The sequence below is a fragment of the Pristiophorus japonicus genome, chromosome 6, assembly GCF_044704955.1.
Source record: "Pristiophorus japonicus isolate sPriJap1 chromosome 6, sPriJap1.hap1, whole genome shotgun sequence".
In the NCBI taxonomy this organism is placed as follows: domain Eukaryota; kingdom Metazoa; phylum Chordata; class Chondrichthyes; family Pristiophoridae; genus Pristiophorus; species Pristiophorus japonicus.
Genome location: NC_091982.1, coordinates 157,939,618 through 157,967,003, shown reverse-complemented (window position 1 = coordinate 157,967,003; position 27,386 = coordinate 157,939,618). Strand labels below are relative to the sequence as shown.

Here is a 27,386-nt window from a genome sequence, read left to right as displayed (position 1 = left end):
TTTCAATATGTTCACTGTCATTGATTTGCTCTGATGTAGCTGAGTGTACATCCTTCATCTGATCAAAACCCAGGTAACACAAATTAAAAATGAGAGAGTTTGGAGTAAGAAGGGAGATTGGGGTAACTTCATCACCAAAAGGGGAAATCGAGTTAGGGAATAAGTTATCAGGGAAGGACATTGAAGTGGACAGTATAAATGGGATCAATCTGCAGAGATAATGGATTGAGGGATATGGTGAGAGGGTAGGTTGAGGGGTATGGTGAGAGGGTGAGGTTGAGTGATATGGTGAGAGGATGGATAGGTGTGATTAAGCAATATGGTAGGTAGAGGTGAGGACATGTTAAGTAGGTACGGTTGAGGAATATGGTGGGTAGGTGGGGTTGAGGAATATGGTGGGTAGGTGAGGGATATGGTGGGGTTGAGGGATATGGTGGGTAGGTGGGGTTGAGGGATACGGTGGGTAGGTGGGGTTGAGGAATATGGTAGGTAGGTGAGGTTGAGGGATATGGTGGGTAGGTGGTGTTGAGGGATATGGTGGGGTTGAGGAATATGGTAGGTAGGTGAGGGTGAGGGATATGGTGGGTAGGTGGGGTTGAGGGATATGGTGGGTAGGTGAGGTTGAGGGATATGGTGGGTAGGTGAGGTTGAGGGATATGGTGGGTAGGTGAGGTTGAGGGATATGGTGGGTAGGTGAGGTTGAGGGATATGGTGGGTAGGTGTGGTTGCGGGATATGGTGGGTAGGTGAGGTTGAGGGATATGGTGGGTAGGTGAGGTTGAGGGATATGGTGGGTAGGTGGGGTTGAGGGATATGGTGGGTAGGTGAGATTGAGGGATATGGTGGGTCGGTGGGTTTGAGGGATATGGTGGGTAGGTGAAGTTGAGGGATATGGTGGGTAGGTGGGGTTGAGGGATATGGTGGGTAGGTGGGGTTAAGGGATATGGTGGGTAGGTGAGGTTGAGGGATATGGTGGGTAGGTGGGGTTGAGGGATATGGTGGGTAGGTGAGATTGAGGGATATGGTGGGTCGGTGGGTTTGAGGGATATGGTGGGTAGGTGAAGTTGAGGGATATGGTGGGTAGGTGATGTTGAGGGATATGGTGGGTAGATGGGGTTGAGGGATATGGTGGGTAGGTGAGGTTGAGGGATATGGTGGGTCAGTGGGTTTGAGGGATATGGTGGGTAGGTGAAGTTGAGGGATATGGTGAGTAGGTGAGGTTGAGGGATATGGTGGGTAGGTGATGTTGAAGGATATGGTGGGTCGGTGGGTTTGAGGGATATGGTTGGTAGGTGGGGTTGAGGGATATGGTGGGTAGGTGAGGTTGAAGGATATGGTGGGTCGGTGGGTTTGAGGGATATGGTGGGTAGGTGAGGTTGAGGGATATGGTGGGTAGGTGGGTTTGAGGGATATGGTGGGTAGGTGAGGTTGAGGGATATGGTGGGTCGGTGGGTTTGAGGGATATGGCGGGTAGGTGGGGTTGAGGGATATGGTGGGTAAGTGAGGTTGAAGGATATGGTGGGTCGGTGGGTTTGAGGGATATGGTGGGTAGGTGGGTTTGAGGGATATGGTGGGTAGGTGATGTTGAAGGATATGGTGGGTCGGTGGGTTTGAGGGATATGGTGGGTAGGTGAGGTTGAGGGATATGGTGGGTCGGTGGGTTTGAGGGATATGGCGGGTAGGTGGGGTGGAGGGATATGATGGGTAGGTGAGGTTGGAGGATATGGTGGATAGGTGGGGTGGAGGGATATGGTGAGAGGATCAGTAGGTGGGGTTGGGTTCAGTGGCCTTTCCGTGATCCAGCGCTTCCACTGAGGAGCAGTGCAACCAGGGAGCGTATTTTTGGAAATGGCAGGGGTGTAACGTGTTAGCTTCTGCCCTATAATTTCAATAGATAAAAATCATGGGTTGCGTGCCTGCAATTTCTCAAGGTAGGGTCACTGAGTGTGCTGCTCACCGCGAGAAATTCAGGATCACAGAAGTACACCGACCGTGTGTTTCCTTCAGGACATTGGCGAGGGTTTGGGGAAGAGGAGCGAGGATGATTTTGAGTCCTGTTAAGGAAACCCTCAGGGCAGAACTTGTTTTCATTGGAGAAAAGATTCAGAGGGGACATGATCCAAGGTTTTAATGCTGAGAAGAATGGATAATGTAGACGGTGTGCTTGCTGACCTACGTTGGCTCCTGGTCCAATGACGCCTTCATTTAAACGTTTTCACTTGTGTTCAAATCCCCCTATGGTCTTGCCTCTCCATATCTCTGCAACCTCTTCTAGCCCTACAACCCTCCGAGATCTTTGCTTTCCTCCAGCTCTGGCCTCTTGTGCAATCCCACTTCCTTCGTCCCACTATTGGCGGCCGTGCTTTCAACCACCGGTCAACACAAAGTTCTAGATATCTTCCTGGGTGACTAGAGAATTGATCAAATGTCAGGCTCAGTGGTAAAGTCTTGCCTCCGAATCAGGCCGTTGTACTGACAGAGTGCTGCACTGTCGGAGATGCCATCTTTCAGATGAGACGTTAAAGCTAGTCCCCATCTGCTCGCTTGGGTGGGTGTAAAAGATCACATGGCAGTATTTCGAAGACGAGCAGGGGAGTTCTCCTCGGTGTTCTGGCCAATATTTATCTCTCAGATAACATCAGTAAAACAGATTATCTGGTCATTATTTCATTGCTGTTTGCGGGATCTTGCTGTGCGCAATTTGACTGCTGCGTTTCCTACATTACAACAGTGACTACATGTCTTCCTCTGAAAAGCACTATATAAATGCAAGTACTTTCTATCTCTCTTTTCATCGTCAGATGTGGTTCACAACTGAAGTGTTAACTTGTCTGTTCTCTGCACATATGCTGTCTGACTTGCTGAGTGGTCCCAGCATCCCGAGATTTTTCTTTTTGTATCGTTAATGAATTGACTTTTGTTTGGTTTTTGGAAAAAACACTTTCCATCTTGCATTTTAATTACTATCCATCCCCCACCCCATGGAATCCCAACACACCATAGCACTGTCACTTTAGGCAGTGTTTGCTCAGGACACATTTCAAAATGGATTATTATCAGGGGAAAATGGCCATCAAATGCCAGCCTGGTACTGGGTGAGAAAGTGGACAATGTTCCATTCCCCAGCACTGACATCCCTCACTCTGATAAGCCCAATCACTCACCAAAATATAGTCATTTAGAAAGCCGTGCAGGTTTAACTACACAGTCGCCAGGAGTTGGGTTGAAATACCCTGGCACGCAGAGTGGAAGGCCGATGGCTGAAACAGTGTGTTCTCTGATTACATCCTCACATCCATCATCAGCTTGGGACAAAGGGCACGCAGCAAATGGCTGTTGTCGAGCAACGTTACGGAGACTCTAACAGAAGGAATGTCTTGTTAGTTTACAGGAGGGGAGCTCAGAGTTACTCTACAGGGAGCTCGGTGTTACTCTATAGGGAGCTCAGAGTTACTCTATAGGGAGCTCGGTGTTATTCTATAGGGAGCTCGGTGTTACTCTATAGGGAGCTCGGTGTTACTCTGTAGGAGGCACGGTGTTATTCTGTAGGAGGCTCGGTGTTACTCTGTAGGAGGCTCGGTGTTACTCTATAGGGAGCTCGGTGTTACATAAGAACATAAGAAATAGGAGCAGGAGTAGGCCTTACAGCCCCTTGAGCCCGCTCTGCCATTCAGTAAGATCATGGCTGATCTGATCATGGACTCAGCTCCACTTCCCCACCCACTCCCTATAACCCCTTATCGTTTAAGAAACTATTTCTGTCTTAAATTTATTCAATGTCCCAGCTTCCACAGCTCTCTGAGGCAGCGAATTCCACAGATTTACAACCGTCTGAGAGAAGAAATTTCTCATCTGTTTTAAATGGGTGGCCCCTTATTCTAAGATCATGCCCTCTAGTTCCTGTCTCCCTCATCAGTGGAAACATTCTCTCTGCATCCACCTTGTCAACCCCCCTCATAATCTTATACATTTCGATAAGATCATCTCTCATTCTTCTGAATTCCAATGAGTAGAGGCCCAACCTACTCAACCTTTCCTCATAAGTCAACCCCCTCATCCCCGGAATCAATCTAGTGAACCTTCTCTGAACTGCCTCCAAAGCAAGTATATCCTTTCGTAAATATGGAAACCAAAACTGCACGCAGTATTCCAGGTGTGGCCTCACCAATACCTTATATAGCTGTAGTAAGACTTCCCTGCTTTTATACTCCATCCCCTTTGCAATAAAGGTCCAGATACCATTGGCCTTCCTGATCACTTGCTGTACCTGCATAGTATCCTTTTGTGTTTCATGCACAAGTACCCCCAGGTCCTGCTGTACTGTGGCACTTTGCAATCTTTCTCCATTTAAATAATAACTTGCTCTTTGATTTTTTCTGCCAATGTGCATGACCTCACACTTTCCATCTGCCAAATTTTTGCCCACTCACTTAACCCATGTCCTTTTGCAGGTTTTGTGTGTCCTCCAAACACATTGCTTTTCCTCCCATCTTTGTATCGTCAGCAAACTTGGCTACGTTACACTCAGTCCCTTCTTCCAAGTCGTTAATATAGATTGTAAATAGTTGGGGTCCCAGCACTGATCCCTGCGGCACCTCACTAGTTACTGGTTGCCAACCAGAGAATGAACCATTTATCCCGACTCTGTTCTCTGTTAGTTAGCCAATTCTCTATCCATGCTAATATATTACCCCCAACCCCATGAAATTTTATCTTGTGCAGTAACTTTTTATTTGGCACCTTGTCAAATGCCTTCTGGAAGTCCAAATACACCACATCCACTGGTTCCCCTTTATCCACCCTGTTCGTTACATCCTCAAAGAACTCCAGCAAATTTGTTAAACATAAATCCATGCTGACTTTGCCTGACCGAATTTTGCTTATCCAAATGTCCTGCTACTGCTTCTTTAATAATGGACTCTAACATTTTCCCAACCACAGATGTTAGGCTAACTGGTCTATAGTTTCCTGCTTTTTGTCTGCTTCCTTTTTTAAATAGGGTCGTTACATTTGCAGTTTTCCAATCTGCTGGGACCTCCCCAGAATCCAGGGAATTTTGGTAAATTACAATCAATGCATCTACAATCCCTGCCGCTACGTCTCTTAAGACCCGAGGATGCAAGCCTTCAGGTCCAGGGGATTTATCCGCCTTTAATCCCATTATCTTACTCTATAGGAAGCTCGGTGTTACTCTATAGGGAGCTCGGTGTTACTCTATAGGAGGGAAGCTCAGTGTTACTCTATGTTTTTCCGGGGGAGAAGGAACCCAGTATTCATTAAAGTAGATGGTTATGGAAGAGAGTCTATGATAGCATAATGACTCTGGTTGAAGTGAATTTGATGGGCTTGTTGTAGAGAGTAGAAAGATATATATAGACTTAGGCATTAGGCACCTGCTGGATATTTAAAACTCACATAAGCTTAAATGGACACACACATAAAATGGCTGCCCAGGCATGATGGGAAACCAGGTAGTCAAACTGTGAACTGTTGAACGTTCACTGATCGAGCAATAACCCTGTGAGGCCCACTGTAGGAATGCCTGGGAAGACAGAGATAAGAAGGAAACCATCTCCTGTGAACAAGGCCATAAACCAATTAATTCCCCAGGAAGAAAGATAAGAGGGAAGCCATTTGCTGTAAACAAGGCTACAAACCAATTATTTCTCCCAGATGAAAGAACTAGGGAGAGAACATATAAAGTCATCGATCAGCCCAAGTTGACAATGGTTTCCTGGATACTAGGAGAATTCTATTGGGTTAAAAGAACCTATATGTAATCTATAATCGTTGTGATTGGCTTGTGTCCAGCCGTGATGGGCTGTGTAACTGTAGTAAACTGTTTTGTAACTGTTGTGAAACATATAAAGGTACATGTAACTCTTTGTTCTGTGAAGAGAAACCTGGATACGGTCCTGAGTTTTTCCTTCCCGCTGAGCGTAATAAAAGCTGCTTCAGCATTGGAACCGACCCTGAGTGTTGAGTGATTCTTCTAAGAAAACACTAACGCTAACAATGGCGTAGTCGGCAGGATTTCCCGGAGTCGCTGGACGCCCTTGGAAAAAACCCGGGTGAGTATAAAAAACAATTTTTAAGTATAAAGGGTGCGGAAGGTGGAAGCTGGTTGATCGACATGAGGAGACGGTCTAATATCTCAAACGCCTAGCCTGAGCCTGAATTAAGAGGACTTTTGTCCCACGTGACGGCCAGGAACCAAGTAGGTGTAGGGAACACACTTAGACCGTGGGATCGTGATACCGAGAGACATTTTCCGGACCCAGTAGTGTAATTTGAAATACCCCGGGGTAGAACCAAGCGGTGTACAGCGGCTAATGGAATCCAAACCTGTGAACAGGGTCGGACCAACGGGCTGAGCGGTGGTAGGTAGTCGTTAAGGATACGTAGAGCACTGCGGGAATTGCTTAAACGCGTTTTTAAGAATTGTATAAGTTTGTGTAACAGCAGAACTTGTGACCTGACAGTAGCCAAGAGACAGTTTACTACAAGTCGCGCTAGAAAGAAAGCGGACCTCTGAGAGTAGATTCCTAACGGTACTAGTCCTACCCAGGAATGGCCATGAAAACAAGTAAACTCGAGTGGGGACCAGAAGGGTCGCTTACCCGCCACCTGGCGGAAAAACAAAAGAAGCTAATTGAAAAAATGATTAAAGCAGGGTGGAATCCTCAGGAACTAGTTATGTGAGGAATTATTTAGATAAAACTACGAATTCCCTGAAAGGTCATGGATCCAAAAATAGAGCCGGCCAAAACAAGAAGAGAGACTGTTGTAAATGTCTGATCGTTGAGTGAGAAGTGTCTGTGTGATTTTTGACTGCAGAATGAATTTTTTATGTTTTCATGTTCCGAAAGCCTGGTTGGAAGAGGAATGCAAGTGTCTGTTTATTTTAGAAACAGAGTGAAAGTCTTTTTTTAACCCTTTGTAATGTTGTCCTGTATGTGGGAAGTTTTAAGAAATTTAAGTTCGAAACGCAGGTGTGGATTTATTCGGATGATAAGTTACGGAGCTAGGAAAATAAACAAATAAAGAATAGGTTTGTTGAGCAAAATATTTATTTGACATGCTCACTTACTTGCCGAAAGAAAACATGCAATGATTGATTGGGTTGAAAGACATAAATTTAGTCTCGGAATGAGATAAAGAATGCTTTAAAAAAAAAAAAGAGCTTCTAAAAAAAAAAGTTTTAAATAAAGATTGAAATTACAACGTTTGAATTGGGATTTTGAGATATTCAGAGAAGGCACAGGAAATACTGAGGTGGATTTTAAAAAAAAAAGAAAAAGATTAAATTAAATCTGATCAGGTCAAACTCCTGGGCAAGTGGCGAGCTATCTGCGAAGGTGTAAAAGGAACTTTTGGAAAACGTTAAAAACAGCAAGCTTTAGTAACGACTTTGAAACTGGAGCATTTTGAGATAACGAAAGGCAGCACTCAAAAGCTGGACTCCATTCCAGTTATGGAGAAAAAGAAAAAGATAAAGACGCCACTTTGAAAGTAAACAAATGATTTTAAATTAACAACTTTATGGAGTTACGAACCCTCCGTGTAAAATACAAAACCTAATTTGAAGAAAGAAAAAAAAAGATGTAACAGACTAAATGGAAAAAGACATAACTTACTAAATACTAGTTGATGTTTGCTGTGAAAAAGATATTGGTTTAATTAGAAGAGAAAAAAAAATTGGAATAAGTAAAAAAACACTCTACATGGATTCGAATTTTCAATTATGAAAAAGTTTCAATGCAGTTTGAAAAGATTTCCAAAATGTCCCGAATAGTCTAAACAAGCAGGAGGGTTTTGAAGATAACGAGGAGAAAGAGAGAAATAAAAAAAAACAGAATTGAATTTCAGTAAACAAAATTGCTATTGTATGTGTGGTCTTGTTTTAAAACAATTTAAAAAAAAAAATTCTTTGGCAAGTACTTGAATTAGAAGTTAAGAAAACATTGGAGTTTACTCTAATGATTTATGCTGTTTAACGGATTCCTAATTTCGAAGCTAGTTTTGAAGGCACAAAGACTTTTTTTTTTCAGATGATTACGTGAAGTCACGTAATGACATCAGGTCTTCTTACAAACCTGGAAAGGAGTTAACCCTTTCCATTGACAGCCGTTTTATACTGAACATTATTAATTTGGATTTCTTAATAGGAAAAAAAAAGACTCAGCTAACAGAGGAAACAAAAATAAAAACAGAACTAGCTTATGTAATAATACTTGCCTGATACAATAAAGAAATAGATACTCAATAAAACAAATTGAAGAGTTAAAAGCTAAGATAAACAGGCTGGAAGAGATAACGGGTCTAGACGGATAGTGCAGTGCGCAGCCATAGCACCATCACCTCTGGCAATAGAGCCAATGTACCCCACGGTGGGTATGTGTAGTCCACAAACCCAACCTAACGGTAAAGCAGACAGCGATGTTTGGAGGAATAGCTTTGGCCTTGGTCATAATAGGAGTTTGGGTAATATTTAAGTGGGTAAAGACACGGGCGCACGCCCTACAGATTCAGCTCGAAATGGTTCGATTATAACCTTGTCCTTCTGATTTTGCAGGGTGACAGGGACACTCGTAGAGCAAAAAAACTTAACCCCTGGTGACGACCAGGCCGTCTGTTTAAAATTACAGATAATACTTACCGGAATGGGAATACGAAAGGCGCTACTCGTAATATGGATAGCCCTGCGACATGCACGTACCCTGGGCAACACCGACGGACAGCAGAGCACGCTGGAAATAAACAACTATATGAACTATGGAGTCTTGTTTAATTTAACGGACGGAATGTGCATCCCAGCAGCCAAGGACTGGAGCAAGGACAGGACTTATTTTAATGCATGGTTACAAGTGAATCCTAATAAGAATCCTAATAAGAATAAGAGTATGTGTACAGTGCTCCACGGGTATAAGGAGCAGATGCATTAAACGGAGGGATGTCAAAGGGCCTGATGAATGTACTTTCGGCATAATTTGCGCGCCTCCGGGACAATCCCAGCAATCAGTCATCCGCAAGAAGGGAATGGGGCTGTGTGGGTATTACGAGGAGGCGGGGGCGGCTGCAATATAATTGTATGTATGTTTCTCACCCCCTCCGACACCGCGCCCCATAAGAATCACTACATTGCCCGAAGAACTGCCTTGTCCCATAACTACTAAAGGACCAGAAAATGGGATTGCAATGTACAACGAAGGGGAATTATTGTATGATAATGTTAAACATGAAATTGTGCCTGTTCTGATCAATATTTCAGGCATCCAGATGCCGGAATATTGTACCGAACAGTCAAGGAAGATGTACAATGTATTAAGTAAAGTCGTAATGCAGCAGGCTGCCGATGCCATGGGTGCCAGTAAGTTCCGGGGACAGGGGTTAGCACCCAGGGTGAAGAGGGAAATAGTAAATGATGTTGCTACCGTTTTCAATACAGGAACCTCCGTAGTGAACTCGATAGACATACAAGGGCTAAATGAGAGGGTAGAACAGCTTAAAGGGGTGATGAAGGGGTTATTGGAGAGGGTGGAGCAAAACCAGGAAGACCAGGCCAACCTAGGAAAGGAGGGTGCCGAAATCCAGTTGGATGGCATCTCAGTCCTGGAAGCTCACGCTAAAACCATCAATCACCTCATTGATAGAGAACAAGAAGATACAATAAAGCAAAGACAGGGGCAACTCTGTCATGCTTATGGTCTGTGGATGGTGGGACAGATCCGCCACAACCTCGACCAGATCCAACGCGGGGAAGTACCCGATTGGATAGACAGTTCACATTTGGCTCAGTTGGCGAACCAAAGGGGGACACTGGATAATTGTACTCTGAAGGGACTGACCCGAGTATACCCCGCAATTCCAGATTGCCAGATGGGTAGGACTACCGGGATAGGGATAGTCCTGTTGATCCCCATAGCAACGCCGGACTCAGGGCCGTTCCCCTTATACCAACTAGAGAATATCGGAGTAATACGGGAAAATGTCTCCATACGCTACTACCTGACCACCACCTCTGCCGTTCGTCGAAACAACATACTTACTGGGATTTCCCTAGCAGATTGCAAGCAAAGGGGGGAAATCACAGTATGCCCTCACCCGGTGGGCCGAGGGGAACTAGACGAGTGCGGGTTTAACCGAACCAACGGGTGTGTACTAGAAATAGTGCCCGCACACATGCACTTCGCGAGGGCAGGCTACGGAGGGAGGGGAAGATACTGCGTCTCTACTACTGAGCGTTCATACCAGTATAATGACCTGCAGTGCCCTATACCGCAGCCAAACTTTTGCTTTACACCACTACAACCTGTCGCGATCGGGCAAGCACATATCATCCAGGTTAGGCGCCGGAAGTCCGAAGTTATTGAAGTAACTGATCAGCTCCATGATCATTTGCAGGATTATGACGAGCCAGAGCAGGTCCCTATCCCACATCTAACCGAAGTATTACGGGAGTTGAGGCTCAGAGTGGGTCAATCTGTAATACTCTATCACCAGCTACAAACTAAAATCAAAGAAGATACCGAGGTAGACTTACAAAGTCAGAGTTGGTGGAGAAAGGTCTGGGACTGGGGAATAAATGTGAACATCCACCCATGGATCCGAATTATTTCACACACACTGGTCGGAATACAATTAATCTTAGCAATAACATGGGGCGTGATGGCCTGCCAGGTATGCAGGCGCCACAAACGGCGGAAACGGACTAATCACCGTTCCCTGGATATTAAACAGGCCTGTTTGATAAGGGGACGGGAGGAGCTAGCCTTTGTTAATTTGATTTAAGCAACCGGAACTCCTGAAACCGCGTGACTGGCCAGCACGTTGAGGCAAGGAGTACCGGGCCGTGCACAAATATCAGATAAAGGCAGTATTTCGGTTAAAAGGGGACTAGGACTAGTCCCTTTACCGAAAGGGGGAATTGTTGTAGAGAGTAGAAAGATATATATAGACTTAGGCATTAGGCACCTGCTGGATATTTAAAACTCACATAAGCTTAAATGGACACACACATAAAATGGCTGCCCAGGCATGATGGGAAACCAGGTAGTCAAACTGTGAACTGTTGAACGTTCACTGACCGAGCAATAACCCTGTGAGGCCCACTGTAGGAATGCCTGGGAAGACAGAGATAAGAAGGAAACCATCTCCTGTGAACAAGGCCATAAACCAATTAATTCCCCAGGAAGAAAGATAAGAGGGAAGCCATTTGCTGTAAACAAGGCTACAAACCAATTATTTCTCCCAGATGAAAGAACTAGGGAGAGAACATATAAAGTCATCGATCAGCCCAAGTTGACAATGGTTCCCTGGATACTAGGAGAATTCTATTGGGTTAAAAGAACCTATATGTAATCTATAATCATTGTGATTGGCTTGTGTCCAGCCGTGATGGGCTGTGTAACTGTAGTAAACTGTTTTGTAACTGTTGTGAAACATATAAAGGTACATGTAACTCTTTGTTCTGTGAAGAGAAACCTGGATACGGTCCTGAGTTTTTCCTTCCCGCTGAGCGTAATAAAAGCTGCTTCAGCATTGGAACCGACCCTGAGTGTTGAGTGATTCTTCTAAGAAAACACTAACGCTAACAGGCTGAATGGCTTTCTCCTGCTCCTGATGTTGTAGGGCTAATTCCATGATGCCTCACTCTTCAGCAGACCGCTGTGCTCACAGGGAGTGCGGCACCAGAGAATGTGGGGGTACAACACTGTATTCGCATCGCCCACTTGCGCTCCCTTCAAGCGTGGGCTTTCCAGCTGCGAGTGTGGGATCAGCATGTCATCATATGTCCTGAAACAAAAGGTTTACTGGACAGACGGATGGAGATTGGGAACTGTTCTGCTGGATAAAAAAAAATTGTATTTATATAGCACCTTTTGAAACCTCAAGAGATCTCAAGGTGTTTACAGCCAATGAAATACTTTTAAAGTGTAGTCACTGTTGTAATGTAGGAAACGCAGACAGTAAGTGACATTCCCTGGGTGAGGGTTATTGTTTGACACTGATCCTGACTGTCTCGTTATTGATTTTCTGCTCAAGAAGTGTAAGGGATAGTATTGACAGTGTGCATCAGTTCTCGGCAGTGCATAACTAACACGAGAATAGCCAGTGGGTTGCGGTTAGAAGGTGACCCTGTCCCTGGTCTGTGCCTGGGATAACTGTGTGGAACATGTTCAGCTGGTTCGCCAGCCACTGATTACGATTCAGTGTCAGACGTGGTTTAGTGGGCAGCATTCTTGCCTCTGAGGCAGAAGGTTGTGGGTTCAAGCCCCACTTCAAAGACTTGAGTGCAAGCTGACACTTCAGTGCAGTGCCGAGGGAGTGCTGCACTGTTGGAGGTGCCGTCTCTCAGATGAGACGTTAAACTGAGGCACCGTCTGCTCTCTTGGCTGAACGTAAAAGATCTCATGGCACTATTTTGAATATTTATCCCTCAACCAACAGCACTAAAAAAAATCAGATTATCTCATTGCTGTTTGTGGGACCTTGCAATGCGCAAATTATCTGCCGCGTTTCCTACATTGCAACACTTGAAAAAGTATTTCTCCGGCTGTAAGGCGTGTTGGGATGTCCTGAGATCATGACAGGTGCTATATAAATGCAAGTCCTTTGCGTAAAATAGATCCTCCAAACCTCTCTGTTTTGGAGATAAAGTTACGAACTCAACAAACGCCCAGTGGAAAATACTTCTATCGTAACCACCTCATCAGAACATTTCATAATTCTGAACACCTCTCTCAGATCTCCTTACCTTCCCTGTCTAATGCAAAGAGACGGTGCCTCACTTTAATGTATCTTTTACTGCTATTTTGCCAATTGAAAGCCTGTTCATTGCCCTTCATGCTTTTGCTGATAGCTGCCACCTGTAACAGTTCTGAGTTTGGAAGACTTCAATCCAGTTTCGATCCACTTGTCAGAGGCCCTGTGCCAAAACCAGAAGATAAACAGCCTCACTGTTAGCAGCCAAGCCAGTCACCGTGCTGCACTGGACCCATTAAAGGGCAGTGCACATTCTCAAATTACTTTAATGCTTCTCTTAAATGAATAGTTCACTGCTCTAATCAAGTCTGCAAAATCAGTGGCAAGTTTGCATTCCTCAACACAATGAAATATCAGGAGAAAACAAAATCAGAAAGTCAGTCAGCCTCGTGGAAAGATCAATGGTTACAATCGATCAGCTCCGAAGAAGGGAGCACGATTCGGAAGCTGATAGGCCCGACATGTGTTTCCAGCATTTTATCTTTCTCACTTAGATGTCTAGCGTTATTAATATTTTATTTTATCTCAGGGGGGGAAGCCACTTCAAAAGCTCAGACCATAATCAGAATTAGACATGCAAACTTAAACTACGGCAGAGATAGTACAGAGCAGGTGTGGGGACGGCACATCTGTAAAGAACAAACCATTAAACAAGGGTCTTACTGTGGTGCTATCAAAGGTGGCCTCTGTGCCCAGAAAATGGGAAAAACTCAGCTTTTATTTTCGATTCAAGTTGATTTTTATTCAGCTGAATTTTCATTTTATTGTCTGTTTTTGGAAAAGAGGAGAAAGAGGGTGGGATAAACACATTACTGTTCCAGCGAGGCCAAACCGGAAGCAGCACTTTATCCAGCAACAGTCTGAAGCATCCAGATTCACGCCAACACATGGACTCGAGAATCTATCTTGCCATTCAGCCACGCTGGCCGTGCAGTACAATACGTCTCTCTAACCAAGTCAAAGCAAACAGCTCAAAAAACAAACACAATGGCTGTTGGCCAGGGAGTAAGGTCAGGGGTGGAGCCAAACTCCCATTAGTCAGCTCAGTATGTCAGACAAATGTTGATGGCTTTGCAGGCGGGACTGACCCTCCAGGGCAGCTGTGCCCCTGTGCTACAGTCCCGAGTGCCAGGGTTAGGGGAGACCCCGGTGGGGGTTAACTGCTACCAGGCTGCTGCTGGTGCTGTAAAGCTGGCTGTGTGAGGGCAGCCTGCGCCCGTCTGATTCCTCCCTCGCCGCAGGCAGCAGCCTGGGCTTTGCTCAGTGCCCCTCGCCCACAGCAGAGACTCGAGAGCAGGCGGCTGGAAGAATGCGGAGATGAAGCTGTCACGCTCACCAGACTGCTGCCACTGACGAGCCCTTTAATCTTTCTCAATAAAGGGCATGAGTTTGAAATCCGTGCCTGTACCATTTTTGAAAAACAGTTTTTAATAGAATAACGAGCTGCTTTATTGACTGGCCGCCAGTATTTGGTCTGGAGGTGTGATTGCTTGGATCGAAGGGAAATGGGTTTCTATTTAAGTCCTTCAGTGCTGTACGTCACACAGTGTAAGCAGATCGCTGCCCGGTTTCCTCTCTCACTCGTCAATACAGTGGCACTAAAAAGTGTGGCATCGCCCTTGACATCTTTGTCCAGCTGTTCTATCGACGAGTTCCCCCCACCACCCCCCCCCCCTCAGCACACCTCCCCTTCCTCCTGTCGTGTACCAACTCCAACCACCGGTGCTCCGCCCGCGAGCTTCTGCGGCTCCGCAACGAGTGCTTCACCCGCTAAGGGCGCGGCAGGAGACACGGAGGGCGCAGTGACGTGTCAGCGCCAGCTGGCTCGGACGCTCCAGGGTTCCTGTCTGGACGCGTGGGGAGGCGGGGGGGAGTGGCGAGAGCTTTCAGCGTTCTTATTGCGGGGTCTGTTCGCTTGTTAGGATGCCCATGTACTTGTTGGTGAGGAAGTCGCAGACAGAGATGTTGCAGATGGCCTGGTGCACGTTGGTTACACTCAGCTCTTTGGGCGCTCTGAATCGAACAAAGAAACAGAAGCTTCAGTATTTGCAAACTGGATATAGAATCGTACAGCACACAAGGAGCCCATTCGGCACAGTATACCTGTGCCGGTTCTTTGGTAGAGCTATCCAATTAGTCCCACACCCCCTGCTCTTTTTTTTCTTTTTCAAGTACATAGCCAATTGCCTTTTGATAGTTATTATTGAATCTGCTTCCACCCTTTCAGGCAGTGCATTGCACATCAAAACAACTCACTACGTAAAATATTTCTCCTCATTCCCCCCCTGGTTCTTTTGCCAATTGTCTGAATAGAAGATTCATTCCTGCTTTCTCCATGTCCTGTTTATTCACACTCAACAACCCAGCAAACACTCACAAGGGAGCCAATGATCCCACTAACATTGCTTTCTATAGGATTCATTTATTTCCGTGCAAGTGTAGGAAGCTGAGAGGAACCCAGGGAACAGTGGGTACAGGGTGTGCAGGCTGGGAGGTGGTACTGAGACAGACATCCTCTGGGACTGTGGTGCATTATCCCTCCTTGAACTCTCTGCAACCTTTGGCACAATCGACCATATCCTCCTCCTCCAACGCCTCTCCTCTGTGATCCAGTTGGGTGGGACTGCCCTCGCCTGGTCCCACTCTTACCTACCGAATCATAGCGAGAGCACCTCCAGCATTGGCTTCTCTTCCCACCCCGACACCTATACCTCTGGGGTCTACCAAAACTCTATCCTTGGCCCCTCCTCTTCTTCATCTACATGCTGCTCCTTGATGATATAATCTGCAGACATTGAGTCAGCCTCCACATGTACACTGATGACACCCAGCTCTACCTTTCCAGCATCTCTCCTGGCCTCACCACCGCATCTGTGTTGTCAGACTGCTTGACCAATATCCAGTCGAGGATGAATTGCAATTTCCTCCTGTTAAACATTGACAAGACCAAAGCCGTTGTCTTCAGCTCCAGCTACAAACTCGGTCCGCTAGCCACCGACTCTGTCCCCCTCCCCGGCCATTGTCTCGGGCTGAACCAGACGTCCTATTTGACCCCGAGCTGAACCTCGAAACACAAAGATTGTCCACCTCAATCTCCAAAATACCATCTGCCTCGGCTCTTACCCCAGCCCATCTGCTGCTTAAACACCCTCATTCATGCCTAGTCACCTTCAGACTCCACGATTCCAATGCTGTCCTGGACAACATCCCACCCTGCACCCTCTGTAAACCACAACTCTGCTGCCCGTATTCTACCCTGCAGCAAGTCCCTCTCACCCCTGTCCTTGGCCTGCATTGGCTGTCAGACCCTCAATGTCCCCAATCGGTTAGAAATAAGATTGCACTGTACCTGTTGTGGGGAGTGCCCTGGTGTGCAATTCCCAAAGACTCTCGGAGGATGTCACTTACAAACTGTTCAGTAGCCTTAAGGCAAAGAGATAAGAGTGATCAGGAACCATGTCAGCACAACCATCTCACAGAAGGCTGCAGCTTCTGCCAGGCCCTTTACTCTTCACCCTCTCCGACGGGCACCAGAGACTGAATTTCCCAGGACTACGCTGGGGGTGAGGATCCGCGCCCAATGTCAGTGCATACTGGAAGATCATAAGCTTCTTGGAGTGACTCACTGTTATTCACAGCTGGCATGAGTGGTTTACAGTGACTTATTGGCCCGAAAATTGTGGCCTCTCCGGTTGCGTACGATGTGTGCACACTCCCGAAGAGGCCTCGCAAATGCCGGTTCTCGGCACGCGATGCGCATACGGCGAGAATTAACTTTTGCGATCTGTCAGAATTTCTTTTGACAGATCACACGCATCCCCGGGAGAAGGACATTCACGGGCGGAGATTTGGGCTATTTGCCCAGTGAATGTCCTTTAAACTTTTACGCCTGGTAAAAGCAGGTGCATAGTCTACTTTTACCAGCATAAAAGTTTTAAAACATAGAAAAATTAAATGTTACTACTTATTTTTATATTAAAAACGCTGTCTATGAAGGTAAGTTTATTTTTTAACACTATTAAAATGTTTTTTTTTTTAATTTCAATTAATTTTAAAAAGTGGTGTTTTTTTATTTATGTTTGCGTTTTATTTGATTTAAGGGGTATTCTCATTGATAGTAATGGGAGCTTCGAGGAATGGAAGCTCGAGTAATGGGAGCTCCGGGCTCTCATTACTATGAATGAGAATACTACATTTTGATTGGTGGTCCAGGCCCACGTGATCCCAACATGTGCAAATGGAAGACATGTTCCCGTACGCTGGACTGCGCAACTAGGCCTCGGAGCACAATCCTACGTTCCTCCGGGACCATCAGATATTTTCATTAAAAAAATTTTGGTCGGAGGCGTTCGCCTGCAGGAAGCCTTCAACAGCAATTTCCCCCACTGTTACTCAATACTGGCCCGAGTGGTTTAGAGTGACTCACTGTTACTCAATGCTGGCCCGAATGGTTTAGAGTGACTCACAGTTACTTGGAGCTGGTGAGTGATTTGAAGTGACGCACTGTTGCTCGTTCCCTGTGTTTGGGAATAGTGCTTGGCTTGCTTACTGCTGAGTTTTGAAACTTACTGTGTGGGTGTCTGTGTGTCATGACCTTTGCTCTACACTCAATGGCACTGCACACTGCGGCACCAATTAATCACCACCCCTTGCTTACAAGCTTTGAAAAAGCAGCTGGGTTCAGAATGACTTCTGGCATCTTCACCTCACCTTTATGATCATGTCTTCAATCACTGGTGCGTAGACTTGGCTCTCCAGCTCCAGGGGTTCAATTGTAACACCGATCTATAAAGGGAAAGGAGGGCAGTCAGTGCAGAGAGTTACACCAGCAGAAAGGAGGGAAGTCAGTGCGGGGAGACTATAACCAGCAGAAAGGACAGCGTGCACTCATACTCAGGAGCTAGGGAGCCCGACTCTCTCTCTCTCACACACACACACACACACACACACACGGCAGGTATTGGCTCAGAGTTGGGTATCTGGCTACATCTTAGCTTTTGATCATTACCTGCTGTGCTGTGTCTCTGGCGTATTCCATAGCTGGCATCATGCCCATGTAGAACTTGACCTCTTCATCCTCTTCCTCCAGCTCTTTCTTGACTTTCACTTTAGAGGACTCGATCGTGCCAATGATGTCTACCTCTTCGTCACTCTCGGGCTCGGTTTTCAAAATGGCCTCCACCTCCAAGAGCCTCTGGCAGAGCTCATCGGCCCCAGTGTACGTGGAGGGGCATTCTGAAATACAGTGGCAAGCATTGGTAAATAATGGTGTGTTTCTAAATAGCCCCAGCATTGGTAAATAATGGTGTGTTTCTAAATAGCCCCAGCATTGGTAAATAATGGTGTGTTTCTAAATAGCCCCAGCATTGGTAAATAATGGTGTGTTTCTAAATAGCCCCCAGCATTGGTAAATAATGGTGTGTTTCTAAATAGCCCCAGCATTGGTAAATAATGGTGTGTTTCTAAATAGCCCCAGCATTGGTAAATAATGGCGAGTTTCTAAATAGCCCCAGCATTGGTAAATAATGGTGTGTTTCTAAATAGCCCCAGCATTGGTAAATAATGGCGAGTTTCTAAATAGCCCCAGCATTGGTAAATAATGGTGTGTTTCTAAATAGCCCCAGCATTGGTAAATAATGGTGTGTTTCTAAATAGCCCCAGCATTGGTAAATAATGGCGAGTTTCTAAATAGCCCCAGCATTGGTAAATAATGGTGTGTTTCTAAATAGCCCCAGCATTGGTAAATAATGGTGAGTTTCTAAATAGCCCCAGCATTGGTAAATAATGGTGAGTTTCTAAATAGCCCCAGTATTGGTAAATAATGGTGTGTTTCTAAATAGCCCCAGCATTGGTAAATAATGGTGTGTTTCTAAATAGCCCCCAGCATTGGTAAATAATGGTGTGTTTCTAAATAGCCCCAGCATTGGTAAATAATGGTGTTTCTAAATAGCCCCCAGCTAAATATTGGTGAGTTTGTAAACAGCGCTATAAGTTTCTGGATACCAAGGGTTTGTAAATAAATGAGTTAGTAATTGACTTCAAACAGCGATAAGTAACTCGTAGAGTTTGTAAATACAGGAAAAAAGTTATAATTAACCCATAGGGCTAGAAATTCGGTTTTGATCATAGCGAAAAAACTGCTGACTCCGCAATGATTTCAAGGCCGAACATTCAGGAAAAAAGTGGAAAAATAGCGCCCGATGGGAAAAATCGGCATTGCACAAAGATTCGTGAAGCAATCCGCAACTTTTCTCCGAGGCCGATACCGCTGCGAGTTGGGCCGAGGGAGGGGGAAAACACTATTTTTTTCCCTCCCAAAAAACAAAAAATAAAAAATCACAAGACCGTTTTCTGGTGAATTGCTGCAAAAGAATTTAAAAATAAAAACTTTAACTTACCTTTTTTACAGGATTTCATACCTACTGCCGTTCCAAGGGCTGCTCCGACAGGTTTTTCCCCGGGCGCTTTTTTTGGTCCCATCTACGGGTCACCGCTGAGCCAAATATTGGGTGAAAGCGCTTTTTCCAATCTTGCACGCCGGCGGTCAGCTCCCCAGCGGTATTTCAAAACCGCCGCTGCAAGATTTCAGGGAATATTCCGCCAAAAACGGTGAAATAGCACCGAAAAACCCGGTGTAAGGTTGCCGAAAATCCAGCCCAATGAGTTGTAAATAATGGGAAGGATTTGAAAAATAACAAATCAAAATGAAGAATATGCAAATATCTTCAAGAATATGTAAATATGTCCCAGAATATGTAATTATCTCTATGGGTTTATGAATAGCACATTGGGGTTGATTTTTAATCCTAGTTTGGTGGGGAGATGGGGGCTGGGTGGAGGAGGGGGGGGTTGATGGAAGGGGATGGGGGCTGGACGGAGGGTGCGGGGGTTGGGTGGAGGGGGGGTTGGGTGGAGGGGGTTGGGCAGAGGGGGCGGGGGTTGGACGGGGGGGGGGGGCGGGGGTTGGGCGGAGGGGGGATGGGGGTTGTGCGGAGGGGGAGGGGGTTGGGCGGAGGGGGGTGGGTTGGGCAGAGGGGGGTGGGTTGGGCGGAGGGGGATGGGTTGGGCGGAGGGGGGGTTGGGCGGAGGGGGTTGGGCGGAGGGGGTTGGGCGGAGGGGGTTGGGCGGAGGGGGTTGGGCAGAGGGGGCGGGGGTTGGACTGAGGGGGGGCGGGGTTTGGGCGGAGGGGGGGTGGGGTTTGTGCGGAGTGGGGATGGGGGTTGTGCGGAGTGGGGAGGGTTGGGTGGAGGGGGTTGGGCAGAGGGGGCGGGGGCGGGGGTTGGGCGGAGGGGGGATGGGGGTTGTGCGGAGGGGGAGGGGGTTGGGCGGAGGGGGGTGGGTTGGGCAGAGGGGGGTGGGTTGGGCGGAGGGGGTTGGGCGGAGGGGGTTGGGCAGAGGGGGCGGGGGTTGGACTGAGGGGGGGCGGGGTTTGGGCAGAGGGGGGGCGGGGTTTGGGCGGAGGGGGGGTGGGGTTTGGGCGGAGGGGGGGTGGGGTTTGTGCGGAGTGGGGATGGGGGTTGTGCGGAGTGGGGAGGGGGGTGGGTTGGGTGGAGGGGGCAGGGGTTGGACGGAGAGGGAATGGGTGTTGGGCGGGGGGGGGCGCGGGGGTGCAAATGCGAAATGCACTCATGGCCCACGTAAACAACTCAAGGATTTGTAAACGTCCCCAAGGGTTTGTAAATAATGCCAAATGTGTCAATAGTTGTGGGGAATACAAACTGGCTGCCTGTTCCCCGCCTCCCACAGAGTAAATTTGTGCCTAATTATAAAATCGGACCATCTTTCCTTTTAAATTGTGTGTGGTTATTTATTCCTGATGTCTTTTAAGTATCGATCTAACTTTATTCCAGTGATTTACTACCGGGATAATATAGGGCAAGGACACTGGGCTGTACCATTTGAAAGCATATAGTTTGACAGCTTGCTGAAACGGGCTGATAAGCTATATATAGACTATCTACTGGGACAGTGTCTTCAAGGAACATCGGGCTTTTGTTATTGTGGCTGTCACATAATTGTAAACCCTTACTAATAAAATATTAAATTGATTAAATCCCAGCCTGCCATGTCCCTGAAACTCCATCCAGCTCAATCCCACAGGGATGCAGGAAGAGACAGAAATGAGGCTGAACAGGAGACTGAAAACATCTCAGAGACAGGGCTTCAGACTATCTGCCTGACAATTTACTGATAAGGACCACACTGGAACTACAAGAAGGAGTCTCCACTGTACAGGTAGAGGAGAAATATCACCAACGATGTCTCCACAAGATCCTACAAATCCCTTGGGAGGTCAGACGCGCCAACATCAGCGTCCTCGTGTAGGCTAACATCCTCAGCATTGAAGCACCGACCACACTTGATCAGCTCCGCATAGTTCGCATGCCTGACACAAGACTCCCAAAGCAAGTGCTCTACTCGGAGCTCCTTCACGGCAAACTAGCCAAAGGTGGGCAGAGGAAACGTTACAGGGACACCCTCAAAGCCTCCCTGATAAAGTGCAACATCCCCACTGACACCTGGGAGTCCCTGGCCAAAAACCGCCCTAAGTGGAGGAAGTGCATCCGGGAGGGCACTGAGCACCTTGAGTCTCATCGCCGAGAGCGTGCAGAAATCAAGTGCAGGCAGCGGAAAGAGCGTGCGGCAAACCAGTCTCACCCACCCCTTCTCTCAACGACTATCTGTCCCACCTGTGACAGAGTCTGTGGCTCTCGTATTGGACTGTTCAGCCACCAAAGAACTCACTTCAGGAGTGGAAGCAAGTCTTCCTCGATCCCAAGGGACTGCTATGATGATGACGATGAGAGGAGAAGGAGCCTACTATTTACAGGAAGCAGTGAAAGATATAAGACAAGGAACCCTTGCTGCACCAGGTATAGGGTAAACGAATGTCCCCACCACAGGGTACAGGACAAGGGGGCTCCATTCCACTGGATGAAGCAGAATAGCTGCCACTTCTCCACATGCAAGACAAGGAACGGTTGCTGCAGCGGGAGCAGGAGATGGAACCATGGCCACATTCTACAGCTCTACCCTTCGAGTCAACAGAGTGCCTCTGACTTCTCTTCTCACTCCTCTCTTTCTGACTGTTAAACTTGCATCCGCTGGGGATTTGAACCCTTCACCACAGCGAGCAACTTGCCGGATGGGGTTCGGTGGTTGCGCCTCTCTAATCCTGAGCGAATTAGCACTGGGAGTTGAGTGTCCAGCTCACCTGGCTCGTTGTCGATCTGAGTCAGTATATCTTCCATCGAGTCCTCTTCGGCGACTGCGGTCTCTGGGTCGGGGGGCACGTACCCGCGCTGCCGGCACCAGTACACAATCTGCTTGGTCTTCATGGGCTCTATGCTGCTGAACCGTGGGCATTTCTCCATCACCTCCTGCAGGATCCTCCTCACGGCTACTGCACGCTGCCACTGGGTGGGGGGGGGGCGGGGGGGTGGCGACAGGGAGGGAGAGACAGGGCAACATGAGCTTCTCTGCTTTACACCACCGTCCTCAGAATCAAAATAAGGTGCACAAAACAGCATCAGAGCAACATTACTCTCGGGCTGAAGTCCTCAACAAGGCTCATGGAATGTTGGCCTTTGTCTCGAGGGGGCTGGAGTACAAAGGGTAAAAGTTTGGCTTCAGTGGTACCGAGCCTTGTTCAACCCCCACCTGGAGTACTGCAGTGTTCAGTTCTGGGCACAGCACCTCAGGAAAGAGATATTGGCCTCGGAGGGGTGCAGCGCACATTCACCAGGATACCAGGCAAAGGGGTTAAATTATGAGGACAGGTTTCATAACCTTGGGTTGCAGTCCCATGAATTCAGAAGTTTGAGAGCTGATCTAATTGAGCTGTTTAATACTGATAAAAGGATTTAATAGGGAACATATAGAGGAACTACTCCTCTGGAAGGGGAATCCAGAGCAAGGGGGTATCATCTTAAAATGACAGCTGGGCCATTCTGGAGTGAAATCGGGAAGCATTTTTCACACAAAGGGGTGTGGAAATCTAGAATTGTTCCTCCAAAAGATTGTGTATGCTTGGTCAACTGGAGGTTTCAAGACTGAGATTGATATATTTTGTTGGGTATGGGTATTTAAAACTAAGGCAGGTAAATGGGGTTGAGGTACCCATCAGCCATGATCCAGTTGAATGGTGGAACAGGCTCGAGGGGCTGAATGGCCTACTCTTGTTCCTGTCTTCCTATGGACTTGGGACCTGTATCACGGGGCACTGGGACACACATACACTAGCACAGGGGACCCTGGATCACGAGGCACTGGGACATGGGTTCCCGTATCGGATGTGCTGGGACACACATACACTGACAAAGGGGACCCTGTGTCATGGGCACTAGTACACCAAGTCCTGTATCACAGAATGCTCAGGTTCTGCCTGCAGGCCACCACATGCTGAGGTACCAGTCTCAGCCACAACATTCAGGGACTACAGGGACAGCTGGTTTCAGAATGGCAGTGGAAGAGGCCACAAAATAAGTCAATCCTCTGCTGTTCCCCCACCACCCCCTCTTACCCCCCCCCCCCCCCCCTTGAAAGCTAGGCTCCAGTTACACAGGTGATGACTGCCTCATCCAAATCGCTATTCTTCACACACAACTGCAGCAAGATATTTGACCAGGGGATGCATCACAGTGTTCCTGTCTTACCTGAAACCCACGTACATTTTCAGCAGGGATCACTGGATAGCAATCGGGAGTGGGAATCCTGCTGATGTTGCAACTCTCCATCTCTGTCCTCAAAGCTTTGCATAGTTTAAAACACAAACAATGGGCTGAGAATTAACCTGGGCTTAAGAACACTGGGAGCTGGGCCTTACCTCTGCGGCTCTCCTCTTCCCAATATTCCAGCTGTAATACTGTTCCAGAGAGATGGCACAAAACGGGTTGGTGTCCTCGCCTGGTGGAGAAAGTTCAGCGATCAGTGTTTAATGTCTTGAACTGCTGGCACCAGTTACAGAATGACTACGGATGTTGTAGAAATAGCTAAAGGGAAGTGAGCTGGGTATGATAGTAGATTCAGCACTTAATATGTCAAACCAGTTGGGCAGCAATAAACAAAGTGAAGACAGTGCTGAATTCGATCGCTGATTTAGTCAAAGAAAGTCAGGTTAAAGTGGCCAGATTGCACCGTGAGAACTTTGGTCACGTTCAAGCTATGGAGGCAATACAGAGAGAAACCATGACCCCTAAAGTATGTACCACGTTATCCATCCTCCAGACATCCAAGGCACTTCACATCCAAGGAATTAAAATGTCGGCAAATGTGGCAGCCAATTGGTGCCACAACAGCCAGTGGGAAAATGACCAGTTAATCTGTTTTTGGTGGTGTTGGCTGAGGGATGAATATTGGCCAGGACACCGACAGATCTCCCTGATCTTTTTTAAATTAATTCTTGGGCCTTCATAGCTAGGGGATTTGAGTATAGGAGCAGGGAGGTCTTGCTACAGCTGTACAGGGCCTTGGTGAGGCCTCACCTGGAATATTGTGTTCAGTTTTGGTCTCCTAATCTGAGGAAGGATGTTCTTGCTATTGAGGGAGTGCAGCGAAGGTTCACCAGACTGATTCCCGGGATGGCATGACTGACATATGAGGAGAGACTGGATCGACTGGGCCTTTATACACTGGAGTTTAGAAAGATGAAAGGGGATCTCATAGAAACATATAAAATTCTGACGGGACTGGACAGGTTAGATGCAGGAAGAATGTTCCCGATGTTGGGGGAGTCCAGAACCGGGGGTCACAGTCTAAGGATAAGGGGTAAGACATTTAGGACCGAGATGAGGAGAAACTTCTTCACTCAGAGAGTGGTGAACCTGTGGAATTCTCTTCCGCAGAGAGTTGTTGATGCCAGTTCAAGAGGGAGTTGGATATGGCCCTTACGGCTAAAGGGATCGAGGGGTATGGAGAGAAAGCAGGAAAGGGGTACTGAGGTGAATGATCAGCCGTGATCTTATTGAATGGTGGTGCAGGCTCGAAGGGCCGAATGGCCTACTCCTGCACCTGTTTTTCTATGTCATATGATGCCTATCCCTCGTTGCCAAGAGAAGGTGATGGTAAGTCTTCTTCTTGAATTGCTGGAGTCCATGTTTGCGGCAGTTTAATATAACTAAGTGGCTTAATATAACTTCAGAGAGTGGTTAAGAGTCTACCACATTGGTGTGGGACTGGAATCACATATAGGCCTGACCGAGTAAGGCCAGCAAGTTCCCTTCCCTAAAGGGCATTAGTGAACCAAGTAGGTTTTTACCACAATCTGACAGCTTCACTGTCACCTTTACTGATAGCAGCTTTTTATTTCTAAATTCAAATTCTGGTTGTTAGTCCAGGTCACTACACTACCGTTCCTATCCAATAGTACAATGTGACCCTTTATGACCATTGGAACCACAGCCCTTTTAAAGTTGAGCACCTAATCTAGTCTAGTAGTGCAGTGAAGTGCTGAGGGAGTGCTGCACTATCGGATGAGATGTGAAACCGAGGCCCTATCTGCCCCTCTCTGTTGGAAATAAAAGATCCTATGATACTATTTCAAAGAGCAGGGGAGTTCTCCCCGGTTTCCTGGCCCTCAACTAACATCACGAAAACTGATTATCTGGCGGGAAGAGTTTTGCGCCGACTCGAAACCTGCCCAATGTGAACACGTGGGACTTGCTGCCTCGCAGAGTTAGCGAAACCCTAACTGCCAAATCCAACGTTAAAATCAGCAACCTGCCTGAAATAATAATCAAAGAGCTTTACTCACTTTTCTTGGGCACGATCAAAGGCACCTTCTTCAGGATGGCAGTCAGTAACTGTTGCACATTCTCAATGTACCCAAGGCTAAAGGCAGCAAGGAATAAGAGGCTGGTCAGTGCTGTGTATGTGGCACTAAAGGCAAGTTCCCCAAAGGACATCAGTGAGCCAGGTGGGTTTTTACGATTATCCGACAGCTTCACTTCACCTTTACTGATACCAGTTTTTTGGACTGGATTTTCCAGTCCTGTCTGCCTCTGTTTTCGCCCCGGAGAGACGGCAATGGCAGCGTTGAGCTCTTCCGGGCTGACGGCCAGCTTCCAGCGCCCTGCCGGGGTTTTCGGGGCTGGTTTCGGCAGGGTGCGGAGCATTACCGCCCGGAAGAGGAGGTGCAATGTCCCTGGTTGCGACACCGAATCGATTTCTGACTCCCGCCCGACCTGTACGCCCCACAGCGCCACCTGCTGGGACCGCCTGTGAAAACGCGCGGTCCGACCTGCAGCGGCTGCAGTGAGATAAGTAATGTCCACCTCGGGTAAGTGTGATTGTTTTTTCTTTTCTTTTTTTTTGCGATGTATGTTGTGGTGGCATGGGCTATGTATTGTTGTTTTTTTTCAGGTATCCCCCCCCCCCCCCGCAGACCTCTCTGAGCGCTCCAAGGCCGGCTGTTTAGCTCGGGATATTCAGTTGCTCAGCCAGCCTAGCGCCCTGAGAGAGGTGAGCAACGCACCACACTCAGGGCCCAGCTGCCCAATTTTTCTGACTGAGGCGCAAACTATTCCCAGGCACAAACTGTACCGGCCCGCCACCATTACTGCCCCGAAATCAGCAAAGCCAAAAATCCAGCCCTTTATTTCTAAACTCAAATTCTCAATCTGCCATGCGTTCTGTGGATTGTTAGTCCAGGTCACACTACCGTTCCTGTCCAATAGTGCAATGTGACCCTTTATGACCATCTGAACCACAGCCCTTTTAAAGTTGAGCACCTAATCTAGTCTGATACTGCAGTGGCATACTGAGGGAGTGCTGCACGATCAGAGGTGCTGTCTTTCGGATGAGAAATTAAACCGAGGCCCTGTCTGCCCTCTCTGTTGGAAGTAAACGATCCCATGGCACTATTTCAAAGAAAAGCAGCGACATCTAACAGCCAGTCGTGACAAAAACATGAACCTGTTTTTTTTCTCTGCACAGTGACACTTATTGTAACGCAGTAACACCTCACTGAACTGACCGTACACAAGGCTATATAACATGAGGGACAGATGGTGTGTCAATAAGCATCTTCTAGATGAGATATTGGCACAGCAGACTTTAACAATGAAATAGCGGTATGTTTTATATCTATTGGCTTTCTCCCCTTTCTCTCCTGTGTACCATCATCACCATCATAGACAGTCCCTCGAAATGAGGATGACTTGCTTTCACACCAAAAAGGGAATGAGTTCATAGGTATTTCAATGAAGGACCTAATATTCCAGGTCCCGAACTACATCCTCAAGGGTGGAAGATGCCTGTGCGTGGATTTTTTTAACGTGTGCTGACCGTTGCACACCAGCCACCACACGGGCTTGACAGAGCTAGGTCTTGGTCCAGTGGCAAAGATTAACCAAGACGATTGGAGACCAGCTCTGCTGCACGGACCTAGTGCGCACACACAGCGCAGTGTGGGCTGGCCCGTGCTACCCCTGGGCCCTCGCCTCTTCTGGACCCCGATCACGTCGCTCTACGAATTCTCGCCGTTCCTGTGTACCATGAGGCTGCCTGCTCTATAGTATCTCACCCAAGTGACCATTCTTCTTCTGTGAAGCTAAACAGTGAGTGCTGGCAAGGTATTTGACTGTGCTAAACTTCACTGGTGTGTATTACCCGACATTCACTGAC

The 27,386-nt window shown here is 47.3% G+C and overlaps 1 protein-coding gene across 9 annotated transcripts in view; it reads right to left on the bottom strand.

The window, feature by feature from the left end:
• Positions 1–14,448: 14,448 nt before the first annotated feature.
• The window catches only part of yeats2 (YEATS domain containing 2), a 317,137-nt gene continuing 304,199 nt past the window's right edge, over positions 14,449–27,386 (bottom strand). For 8 of the 9 annotated variants that reach the window (XM_070883313.1, XM_070883315.1, XM_070883312.1 and 5 more), the window contains 7 exons: positions 25,516–25,592; positions 23,590–23,669; positions 21,979–22,180; positions 17,773–17,999; positions 17,475–17,549; positions 16,114–16,187; positions 14,449–14,777 (listed from right to left, as the gene is read on the bottom strand). In XM_070883313.1, the coding sequence (XP_070739414.1) occupies positions 14,660–14,777; positions 16,114–16,187; positions 17,475–17,549; positions 17,773–17,999; positions 21,979–22,180; positions 23,590–23,669; positions 25,516–25,592 (853 nt within the window). In that variant the 3' untranslated portion in view covers positions 14,449–14,659. Of the gene's footprint in view, positions 14,778–16,113; positions 16,188–17,474; positions 17,550–17,772; positions 18,000–21,978; positions 22,181–23,589; positions 23,670–25,515; positions 25,593–27,386 lie in introns of those variants that run through there. The other variant, XM_070883319.1, reaches the window with a different exon arrangement.